At 55.5% G+C, this 10,839-nt stretch overlaps 2 protein-coding genes and 1 pseudogene across 2 annotated transcripts; all 3 read left to right on the top strand.

Moving 5' to 3' along the window:
• The first annotated feature begins 668 nt into the window (after positions 1-668).
• On the top strand, positions 669-3,682 carry LOC131214007 (protein obstructor-E-like). Its single transcript, XM_058208304.1, has 5 exons — positions 669-1,038; positions 2,622-2,819; positions 2,887-3,093; positions 3,173-3,386; positions 3,478-3,682. The coding sequence occupies exons 1-5, from the start codon at positions 984-986 to the stop codon at positions 3,515-3,517; spliced, it is 714 nt and encodes a 237-aa protein (XP_058064287.1). The 5' UTR covers positions 669-983; the 3' UTR covers positions 3,518-3,682.
• Positions 3,683-6,274: 2,592 nt separating this feature from the next.
• On the top strand, positions 6,275-7,928 carry LOC131213702 (protein obstructor-E-like). The gene is made up of 5 exons (XM_058207808.1): positions 6,275-6,522; positions 6,640-6,834; positions 6,922-7,131; positions 7,208-7,421; positions 7,501-7,928. Exons 1-5 carry the CDS (start codon positions 6,438-6,440, stop codon positions 7,541-7,543), a joined length of 747 nt encoding a protein of 248 aa, XP_058063791.1. The 5' UTR covers positions 6,275-6,437; the 3' UTR covers positions 7,544-7,928.
• A 921-nt stretch (positions 7,929-8,849) lies between these two features.
• On the top strand, positions 8,850-10,037 carry LOC131213299 (protein obstructor-E-like; annotated as a pseudogene).
• Positions 10,038-10,839: the final 802 nt, after the last annotated feature.

Below are 10,839 nucleotides of genomic sequence, written 5' to 3' on the forward strand. Positions count from 1 at the left end.
AATAAATAAATAAATAAATAAATAAATAAATAAATAAATAAATAAATCGATCAATCAATCACTCAATCAATCAATCAATCAATCAATCAATCAATCAATCAATCAATAAATCAATAAATAAATCAATAAATCAATAAATAAATAAATCAATAAATGGGGAAAATAGGACATACGTAGCCCGCGGAAATTCGCATGTCGCGAAAATCGTTGATCAGGCCCCGCACTTTTGCGCTTCGAAATTGGAAGTGCCGTTCTCTCCGAATACAAACCACGGTGCGTCCGCCGCCGCCACCGCCGCCGCCGCCGCCGCCGCCACCGCCGCCGCCGCCGCCGCCGTGTTGGCAGCTGGAAAATAACGGTGTATGTGTGTCCGATGGTGTGAAAGAGAGAAGGAGCGCCAGAGGGTCAAAAAGAGACGGTTAGAGAGAAGAGACAAAAAACAATGCTGCGAGATATGCTCAGAGGCGAATTGGGGAAAATAGGAACGAGAGAGAGAGAGGGCAGGCGGCGAGAAGAAGGCAGAAACTTGTTCCACACACCACTCAACCTGCCTGCCTGCCTGGCTGCCTGCCGCATGATCGGCAGCTCGGAACTAGCTCTCATTGCGGTCCGGCGGCCCCACAACGAACCACAACCACACGGGCCACACGAGCGGGGAAAGGATAAATAATAAACGGTATTATCACCGCCGCTCGGTAGTTCATCCAAATCTACTGAAGTGCTCGGAAGTGCCTAGCAAGCCAGCAGTAGCCGCCAGCGCTTGGAACCGTCCGTCCGTCCGTATTGAGCTTGAGGTTAAGATTGGCCTCTGCAAACCCCAGCTAGTGCTGTGTAGGTGTTCGATACGTGTGCGCTTGTGAGAGAGTGCTTGTGTGTATCTGGGTGTGAGTGAGGATTACCAACATTGATTAGCTCCAGGAGGGGTCCACATCGCCACCGGCGGCGTCCATCAATCTGATCGTCATTCAATCGCTGATCTCACCATGAACAGGATGCGCTGCACCGTGGTCATACTAACGGCCGTCACCGCCAGCATCTGTAAGTAGAGCGCGACTGATCCCCGCGTTGTCCCGTTAAACATATCTCGATCACAATGAGTTCAGGTCTTCGATACCATTCGGCAACACGGACCCGTATTTCCGTGACTACGTCACCTCTTCTCGACTTGACTCTCGACCAATCCAACAGCCTGTGTCCGGATCCGATCGATGTGGCTTCCTCGAGTCCTACAGGAGACAGGGGTAGCACCGTTGGGGTTCTGATGGTGCCCCTGTAGAATTCTTGTCTCGTTTTTGGGACTTTTCATTTCCTTCATTTATGTGCCACACGCATCAGCAGAGAGCTTCAGCTTCAGCTGTTGTGAACAACCCAGATCGGACGTAACACCGGACCGGACGAGAATTATTAAATAAGGGAGACACACCGTTACATCAGCAGCACCACCCCGGACCCCGGACCCCGGGCGGCGGCTGCGGGTTGCCCTGCGAACGGGAAACCGGCTATGTAAGCTATGTGCCGTAAGCAGCGTGAAACACCGATAACCGCCGCTCCGAAGGCGAGTTGCGTAACAACCGTGCGTTGTGGTGTGCAGAGTACTCTCCGCAGTTCCTTTTCACTTTCCATGCACCCAAATTGCAGTTTACCTTGGGGGGCAAAATGGTGCACCGAAAACAGTTCTACAGGGATGCCCGTTTTGCTCGGTGTCGAAGAAGCGAAGAAGAGTGCCCCGAAGTCCGGGAACCGGTTTTCGGCCTGACCGGTTGTCAATCGGCGATGGCGCATTTGTGATCGAACACAGCCGCGTGTTGAAAGTCCCCCGCAGGATGTCTGGATCTTCCCCACCCTGTTATGGCGTTGTTTTGATCGGTTTTGAGGGCAGATAAATAGTTGGGATGTTTGTTCTCGTCGCGCATATGTCAAAGGCATACAAAAATCCGAACAACCGAAGATCGTGAAAGGAGCGGCCCGGCCCCAAACACTCTATGGGCCTGCCCCGGCGGCCGTTCAAGGTAAACCTGTTTGGGAACTGGAGTGAACTTTGCCTGTTTCTGGCTAGCTCACCCAGCCCTGGATCAAAAACTGGAAATCGGGAACTGCGTCGTTGGCTTGGCTTTCATCTACACGGTGTATAACTTCACGGCGGGTGCTCCAGATACCGGGTGTGGAGTAGACTTGAACTACGACCGATAGTAACCGGCATCTCGGATTGAATTTTGACAATGACAATTGACCAGTTTCCATAGGACCGCTGGGGAATTCTCCAAGAGTTGAAGTTCTTGATTCTTGTTCTTGAGATTTGCGTTTCGAGTTACGTCCCCCAGCAGGCAATTGCACACATATGGAGACGAACAATGGAGTGTCGGGCCGCGCAAGTTGCTAGGATTGGGCGCAGTAGGTCCGGAATCGGATCCACGTACATACTTTCGCAAGCTGCTTCGCCTACTTGCTTCCGCGTAATGGCCCCCCATAATTGAGGTTGGGGCCATTTTCGGGGGCGGGGGGCCCACACGAATTCGCGAGGGTGCATTGCTCCCTCGCCGATTTGAGTGCTCGGTGTGCCATTTCCCGTAGATGCTAATTAACGACGCTTTCTCTTTCTCTCGCTGGTCCACGTGACGCAGACGCACAGAGCTACAAGTGTCCGGTGAAGGACGGCCAGTACGAGGACTCGTTACAGTGCGACAAGTATTACGAGTGCGTCGATGGCCGGGCCACGGAGAAGCTCTGCCCGGACGGGCTTGTCTTCGATCCGACCATTCGGAAGATCAACAAGTGCGACCAACCGTTCAACGTCGACTGTGGTGACCGGCTGGAGCTGCGTAAGTTTCTTTTTTTTGCGGGAACCCCAACCTGGTCTTGACCTTTCCCGGATCCCTCTTCTTCTAGAACCACCGCGCGGTAACAACCTGTGCCCGCGGCGAAACGGGTTCTTCGCCCATCCGGACCAGGCCGTCTGCAATGTGTTCTACAACTGCATCGAGGGCGACGCGACCGAGATCACCTGCACGGCGGGGCTGCACTTCGACGAGTACACCGGGACCTGCGTCTGGCCGAACGATGCGGGCCGTCAGGGGTGCAACCCGGGAGCGAACAGTGAGCCTCTCTCTGCAAGGAAAAAGGGTCAACCCGCTCCACTCTCAACCTCCGTAACTCTTGTCTCCGTGTGATACAGAGAAGCTGAAGGATGGGTTCACCTGCCCGAAGGAGCAGAAGACGGACGAGGCCGGCCAGGCCGTGGCGCACCCGAAGTACGCCCATCCGACCGACTGCCAGCGGTTCTACGTCTGCCTGAACGGTGTCGAGCCGCGCGACCTTGGCTGCCAGGTCGGCGAGGTGTACAACGAAGAAACGGAACGGTGCGACGCCCCGGAGAACGTTCCCGGATGGTAAGTTGGGCTGCAACCTGCAAGATTTCTTATCTTACTCGAACCTACCAGACTGAACCCCCTCCGTTTCGTATGCTCTGCGTATTCACAGCGAAGACTGGTACAAGGAGAGCGAGGAAAAGAAGAACTGAACCGCGCCTGTCGCGCCGGCTTGGGTGCGTGGTCCCAACCTCTCCCCAGCTCCACGCTTCGGCCACACTATAAAGACTCAGTTCGCTTTCTGCGTGAAATTTCACGTATAATTTCTATATCTGCTGTTACCTCTTACCGAGCACATCATACCGTGTAGCAGTGGAAGCGAACAATTCGAATAAAGTACTCAAACAAATCTGACTGTCCGCCTGTCTGGGGATCTTGAGAAGGTAATAGCTCACCGTAGCTCTCCAGCTCGGTAGCTGGCAGCCTGGCGGGGGGGTAAGTAGGTAAGTAGGTGCGGTGGTGCCCATTGTGATGCTGATGCCGCTGATTGCCAGACCCATGGCACGCGTGCCACCGGCCCTGAAACTTGAGCGGGGCTCAAACCGACCCTACAGACCGAAAGGAAGGGAAAGGTACTACGATCGCCTGACAGCACCACCACCGTACGCCGCCTTTCCATTCGCTTTCCAAAGGAGAACGGACCAGTCCATGAAGGTCTGGTGGTTATCGGTCTGGCATCGGGGCGTAAACCACCCATGGTGTCCTTGCGCGTCGCCACTTCTCGTCGCTAGCGGTGGAGGTGGAGGTTGCTCGTGCCAAATGTTCTGTTGCTCATTTTGTGGCGCGATCGATCGATGTGAAAAGCCGAAGAGGTGTCGAAACTGGAACGCACCTCGCCGCATATGTGACAATCTGTGCCACGGCCGGTATTTTATAACCAGTTCCATGAGCGTGCCGGCAGCCACTGCTAGAAAGCTGCTCTATCTTCCATGTAATCCACCGGGGCTAGGTGTGAAGAAGTATGCCACTCGATCAGGAAGATCAATCCCGGGGGGGCGGGGCAGACCAGAGTGTTGGAAATTCTCTCCTGGAGCAAGCTCTGCAAGGGAGCTCAGATCCACAGATCTCCAGTGGATGTGGCGCTAGGCAATTAACACATCGTTCAAAAAGTCCCGCGACTAACATAGAGATGGCACTAATAATGCCATTTATATATCAAGGTTCCGAAGTACCAACCTTCGAATAAGATGTGTCAAAATTTGATATAATTCGAAACATAACCAAGAAAGCAACAGTGGTTAAAGTGACGCCACTTTTGCAATCGTGAAGAAATGTATCAAACAAAATGTAAAAAATCAAAAAATGTATCAACTTGAAAAGAAAAAGGTTTTCTCCAAATGGCTGCCACATTTGCTCACAATGGAAGAAACGATCACAAATCGAAATGATGACCAAATCGAACGAATTAGGCTTCCAACTGCCTTCTCATCCTCCGTACTCGCCGAATCTTGCCCCCAGCAACTACTGGCTCTTTGCTCAAAAGATGCTCCGGGAAAAAAAGTTTGGCTCGAATGAGGTGGTGATCGCTGCTACTGAGGCTCATTTTGAGTCCAAAAAACAAATCGTTCTACAAACATGGCATTGAAAAGTTAGAGAAGCGCTGGAATGATTGTATTACGCTTGAAGAAGATTATCTTGATGAATAGTGAAGAATTTTGACGATAAAATGATGTTTTCATAGTTAGTCCCGGGACTTTCGGAACGATGTGTTACTTCGACCCAGCTTGTCAACCGTAGCACCCAACGCGCGAGCTCTGAACCGAGCGTAATGATCTGAAAGAAGGAAGTCATCGGGGCCCTGCTGGCCTCGCGGTGGTGATCTCCACACCTGCTCGAGCCCGTTAATTGGCCTTCTAATGCAGAAACGCGGAAAGAAAGGCGGAAACAGGCCGTTCGCACGAACTAGGCGCGTTGGACCCTGGTCAGCGACCAGCCCACCACCAGATGACGTTCCAGTCCAGTTACTCAGCTCTGACACATCGGCGGGTTCATCAGATATGAACTTTTCGAACTATTCGCCCACTTAGCCACCCAAGGCCGAGATGATAGCTAACGTAGTTGTTGGCCAGAGACGTGGGCCAACTTCCTCGAACCGAATGTTCCACCACGGTCACCATGGTCAGTGGTAGGTCTGGTATTCGATGATTTGTGAGTGACGCAACGTGAACTTCGTCAGGCGTTCGCTACGTCACGAGCTTTCCGCTTTACCTTACACACTCCCGTTGGGTACCGGTTCGTCGTCTCCGTGGCCCTGGTGCTCTTACCTGTCTTGTAAACGACATTCTGTGAGGTGGAATAGGAGGGAGTACCCATGTATGGAAGTTTAAGGGGCGAAAAAGGCTCAGCAGAAAGCGTGGTTTCGATAAAACCGAATGGCGGGATAACCGAACAGACCTCACGAAACGAGAAGACAGAGAGAGAGAGAGAGAGAGAGAGAGAGAGAGAGAGGGAGGGTGTGGAGGGAGGGAGAGGGCGAACGAATGGCGATCGGGGGGCACAGCAACAGCACAGCCTGCGATGGAGCGATTCGGTTCCTTGTTGGAGACAACAACCCAGAAAGAGAAAGTCACCGCGCATTCCGGCTCGGGTGGCGTTCTGCTAACAGGCGGAACACCTTCGACCCCCACCCCCCACTACTCTCCTGGCCTCCACTCCACCGGTCTGGTCGCTTGCGGGTGTGGGATAGAGTGGGATAGCGCGGGAGAACGAGCAATCAAGATGGTAGCCCGCCGACGCCAAGTTTTCCGCCTCCGTGTCTTCCGTCACCCGGCGCCTCACCGCAGTGCCTGTCGACGAGCGGGCCACACCTTCGTAGGAGAAGTGGGGACATCGTCGAGCCCGCGTGGCCTTTTACGGCACGACATAGGACGGCCGGGCAGCACACAAAAGTGAGAGTCTCATCAAAGCTGTCGCGTATTTTATTGGTAACTCCGGCCACGTTTGGACATACACTGGAGCCGCAGCCAGTACGCAGCCACCGCAGGAGCCGGCCAGCAGCAAACGGAAAGCAGCAGCAGCACCGGGGGGTTTGACCACTGGACTAGCGAAAGGGGATCGGATCCACCGCCCGAGATGGTCAGTTGTGAGCTGCTCCGGCCACTAGCAGGCAGCCTGCCATGGTTGCTGGTTGCATTGCTGCCACTGACGGCCGTTGTCGGTAAGCGGTCCTAAAGGGACTAGTAGTGCTGGTAGTAGTAGTAGTAGTTAGGGCAAACCACTTCCGCCACCGTCCGAACACCGGCATCTCAACCCCTACGTTTATCCTCGTTGGCAGACGCACAGTTCAAGTGCCCGAAGAACCGGGGACAGTTCGAGGATGCGGTCCAGTGCGACAAGTACTACGTGTGCGATGAAGGCGAAGCCACGGAGAAGCTGTGCCCCGACGGGCTAGTGTTCGATCCCACGATCAAGCTGATCAACAAGTGTGACCAACCGTTCAACGTGGACTGTGGCGAGCGTTTCGAGTTGCGTAAGTTGCGCGTCCGTTTGGGGCCTGCACATCGTGTAACTGCTGCATCTCTTTCCTCCTTGCTTCTTCCGTTTCCACATGACCCAGAGCCGGCCCAGACGACGAGTGAGAACTGTCCGCGCAAGAACGGGTTCTTCAGCCATCCGGACCCGGCGATCTGCAACGTGTTCTACAGCTGCATCAACGGGGAAGAGCTGGAGATGAGTTGTACCGCTGGGCTGCACTTCGACGAGAAGTCGGGCACCTGCGTCTGGCCGGACGTGGCCGGTCGCGAGGGCTGCGGCAGCAACGCCAACAGTAAGTCCACCTCCACCACACCACTCGCTCAGAGCAGACCACAGGCCTCTAATGTTTGTGTTTTTTTTTTCGGCAGAAAAACTGAACGACGGGTTCCAGTGTCCGAAGGAAACGCGCTACGACAAGAACGGCCAAGTCATCACGCACCCCAACTACCCGCACCCGACCGACTGCAGCCGGTTCTACTACTGCCTGAGCGGTGTCGAGCCCCGCCTCGGCCAGTGTGACGCCAAGCTCGTCTACAACGAGGACCTGCAGCGGTGCGATCAACCGGAAAATGTGCCAGAATGGTAGGTTGTTGGACGGGCCCCTCTCGCTCTTCGCTTCCTAATAGTGGGCCTCTCTCTCTCGGGCGCGGTTAACTAACAGCAAAGACTGGTACAAGGAGGAGGACAGCGTGAACAACCACTAGCCGATCCTACCGCAAGAACAGTAGTACGTGTTGACGATTCGGCCATCACTCATCGGTCCACGTCCAGCGGCTAAGTTATGATGCCGTAAACCACCCAACCAGGGCCGACTATGGCTGGCCCGGATGGGTGGCCCGTTTGTTTCCAGCATGGCAGCCATTGTTTCCACCATCAACCCGGCTTGCCACACAGGCCCACCCCATCAAACCGTCAGCTCGCCAGCGAAAAGAAGTTGGTACCGGATCGGTGTATACACACTATATCAAACTCTTGTCTGTGCCGCGCAGAGGTATTTGGGGCAAAATTCTACGTTCGAAAGAGAAACAACCGATAAACAGTCTGAATGTGTGGAGCGGCGGCACACACGGCACACAATAAAAAACCGAAACGGTGTAACCATGGCCATGAAGTTTCATTTAGTCCACTCCATAGTTTAATAGCCCCCCCCCCGGGAATGGGCAGTAGTAACGGGTCACGATCTGTCATCACCGGTTGATAGGCGCCTGTTGACCGGTGAACCGGTTTGGCGCCTTTTTACACAGGGTGAAAGCTACAGGCATCCGGGGGCAAGGGGAGGGGGGGGGGGGGCTTTCGTAATTCGTGTCGTGTGCCGCGTGAAGGTTCGGTGTCCGAGCCGGTCCGGATGTCGTAACCCTTTCATGACTCACCTCACCCCACAGGCGGACGGACATCATGCGAGGAGCGGAGCCTACATCAGTGGGATGACATCACCCGGGGCGACCGGGATTGCATAAATCTGTGCGCGCGTGAATGGCGGGTGAACACGCGAAATCGGATCGAGAAAGGCAAGTGGCGAGCAGCGATCGGTTGGAGTGTTCGATTCCGGCGCAGCGCAGCCCGCAGCTGTGTTTGCATAATTGCTCAAACCTGGTGCCTGGTGGAGCTTTTCGCGCATTCGACGCCATTAGCGCCGGGTAAGTGGTCGTGGGCCCCGTGGGCCTTTGCGCGCGACCGATTAAGTAAGACGGACTCTGCTCCAGTGACCCGCCGGAGACCGCCGAAGTGCGTTATGTGAGGCCTGCGGCACTGCTGGACGCTCTGGCTGGCTGACTGGCTGGCTGGACGATGAAATGCATATAGTAGTCCCGTACCAGCATACAGCATTCACTTCGCCAGCGAGGGGGGGAGGCGCGGGACGTCCCAGATAGAGTGAGAGCGAAGGGAGAGTTGCGTCGCGATGGAAGACGGCGCTGGCGAGACACAGCCACGGACGAGGCATCTGGGCGCGGCAACCGAAGTGGTTAAAGGTGTGAGTCTCATCACCGCCGCAGCCTAGTTGACGGTTTGCGCTGCTCACGTTCGGATCACGCGTCGGGACTTGGATCTGGGAAACGAAGGACCAGCGGGCTTGAAAGGTTCCCAGCGTCCCAGCTCTCGCCTACAACATCGATGGGTCGCCTTCGGTTGCTGCTGTGGCCTTGCGTTCTTGGCCTAGCCTTCGTCGTAGGTAATGTTTTTGTACGCCCCCCCCGGGGTCCTGCCATCTCCCTGCCCGTTCACGGCCCTGTGCTTTTCTTTCTACAGCGGTCATCGCCGCCGCAGACGAGTCGGATGACTACTTCGAGTTCACCTGCCCGAAACCGGACGGCCAGTTTCCGGATCCGTACCAGTGCGACCGGTACTACGAGTGTGACGAAGGGCGCGTCACCGAGCGCCTCTGCCCGGACGGGCTCGTCTTCAACCCGGACAGCAAGCTGGTCAACAAGTGCGACCAGGTGTTCAACGTGAACTGCCACGAGCGGAAAGAGTTGCGTAAGTGGCGTGCCCGCAGTGGCCTGCATATACATATCCGGATGGCACTCAGGGCACTTCCCCCGGTTACTCTCGCCACCAGAACCCCCGAAGCCGGTCGGTGTCTGTCCGCGGCAGAACGGATTCTTCCCCCATCCGGATCCGTCGATCTGCAACATCTTCTACAACTGCATCCATGGGCGCGAGCTGGAGATGACGTGTGTAGCCGGGTTACACTTCCACCAGATCACCGGAACCTGCGTCTGGCCGGACATGGCCAACCGGCAGGGATGCGGGAGTAACGCCAACAGTGAGCCGATTCGATCGTCACCGATCGCCTAAGTCGCCACTCACTAAACCCCTTTCGCTCTTTCGCCCTATCTGATCAGAAAAACTGAGCGACGGTTTCCAGTGTCCGAAGGATGGGCCGAAGGCGGACAAGAACGGGCAGACAGTGACGCACCCGAACTACCCGCATCCGGACGACTGCCAGCAGTTCTACATCTGTCTGAACGGGATCGAGCCACGCAAGGGCACGTGCGAAGAGGGCATGGTGTACAACGAGGACCTGCAGCGTTGTGACGAGCCGGAAAACGTGCCCGGATGGTGAGCATAGTGCTGGCGAAACTTGCATCAGGTGGGGATACAGATATACACATATGACTTTCCACAGCGAGGACTGGTACAGCAACGACCCCGCAGCAGCAGCAGCAGGAGGAGGAGATGCAGTCTAACCACCATTGACCACCAAATGGCGGCTACCGTGAAATGTCAAGTAAAATGTCACTAGTACAAATCCACCCGCACTAGTAGTTTGATATTTCTCGGCTCTTGTGGGGCCCGCTTTATGCAAAGAAATGGAACCGACCGAGAGGTCCGTCAGCCTCCGTGTTTCGGGAAACCTCTTCCCCCGCCTGGGGCGCAGGGGTTAGCGATTAGTATCTGGGGGTCTGCTCCTCTATCGCTGCCTGGTGCAGAAAGCCGATGACCGGTGGGGGAGTGAACGAAAAAAAAAAGAAAACAAATGGCTGAAAACGCGACCTAAACAATGGGCTAGAGAATGGGTGGACACTGGCCAGGCATGTCAGTCTCCGCAGCTGCGAGACTGCAACACCGAACAGAGCAACACCTACACCTAACCCGCCCCCCCCCCCCCCCCTCCCTCCCTTCCACACTACTACCTTCACCTCACCCCTCCAATGCAAAGGCTCCACTACAAAAAAGGTGCCAATTAGCGAACCTGTTGGCAGGCCTGTCTGTATTGAACGGGCTGCCCCACTCTGCCAGCTCTCTGCCACCCTCTACCGAGCGACCTGCGAACCAACCCCTTGGCACAGGTCATTCGGCGGCGGCTGCTCCCACTCCCACTCCCGTAGCGAAATCTGCCACCCCGGTGGAAGGGGTCTCGCGCTGCTGGCTGGCTGGTAGCTCGGTTCGGTCGGATCTGGTTCAGCGAAAAAGGATGCCGAACACCGGGGGACGGACCACCACCACCACCCGGTCGGCGATCCAATGGCGATTGTTTCGTGTACGAACGGTTCGCGCG

This window comes from Anopheles bellator, chromosome X (assembly GCF_943735745.2).
Source record: "Anopheles bellator chromosome X, idAnoBellAS_SP24_06.2, whole genome shotgun sequence".
Classification (NCBI taxonomy): Eukaryota; Metazoa; Arthropoda; class Insecta; order Diptera; family Culicidae; genus Anopheles; species Anopheles bellator.

What these genes read in the sequence shown, in the direction of transcription:
- LOC131214007 (XM_058208304.1), top strand. Translation starts at nt 984, where the DNA reads ATGAACAGGATGCGCTGCACCGTGGTCATACTAACGGCCGTCACCGCC. An exon ending in GGCCGTCACCGCCAGCATCT is followed by an intron (nt 1,039 to 2,621) that starts GTAAGTAGAGCG and finishes CACGTGACGCAG; the next exon opens with ACGCACAGAGCTACAAGTGT. An exon ending in CCGGAGAACGTTCCCGGATG is followed by an intron (nt 3,387 to 3,477) that starts GTAAGTTGGGCT and finishes GCGTATTCACAG; the next exon opens with CGAAGACTGGTACAAGGAGA.
- LOC131213702 (XM_058207808.1), top strand. Translation starts at nt 6,438, where the DNA reads ATGGTCAGTTGTGAGCTGCTCCGGCCACTAGCAGGCAGCCTGCCATGG. An exon ending in TGGCGAGCGTTTCGAGTTGC is followed by an intron (nt 6,835 to 6,921) that starts GTAAGTTGCGCG and finishes CACATGACCCAG; the next exon opens with AGCCGGCCCAGACGACGAGT. An exon ending in CCGGAAAATGTGCCAGAATG is followed by an intron (nt 7,422 to 7,500) that starts GTAGGTTGTTGG and finishes GTTAACTAACAG; the next exon opens with CAAAGACTGGTACAAGGAGG.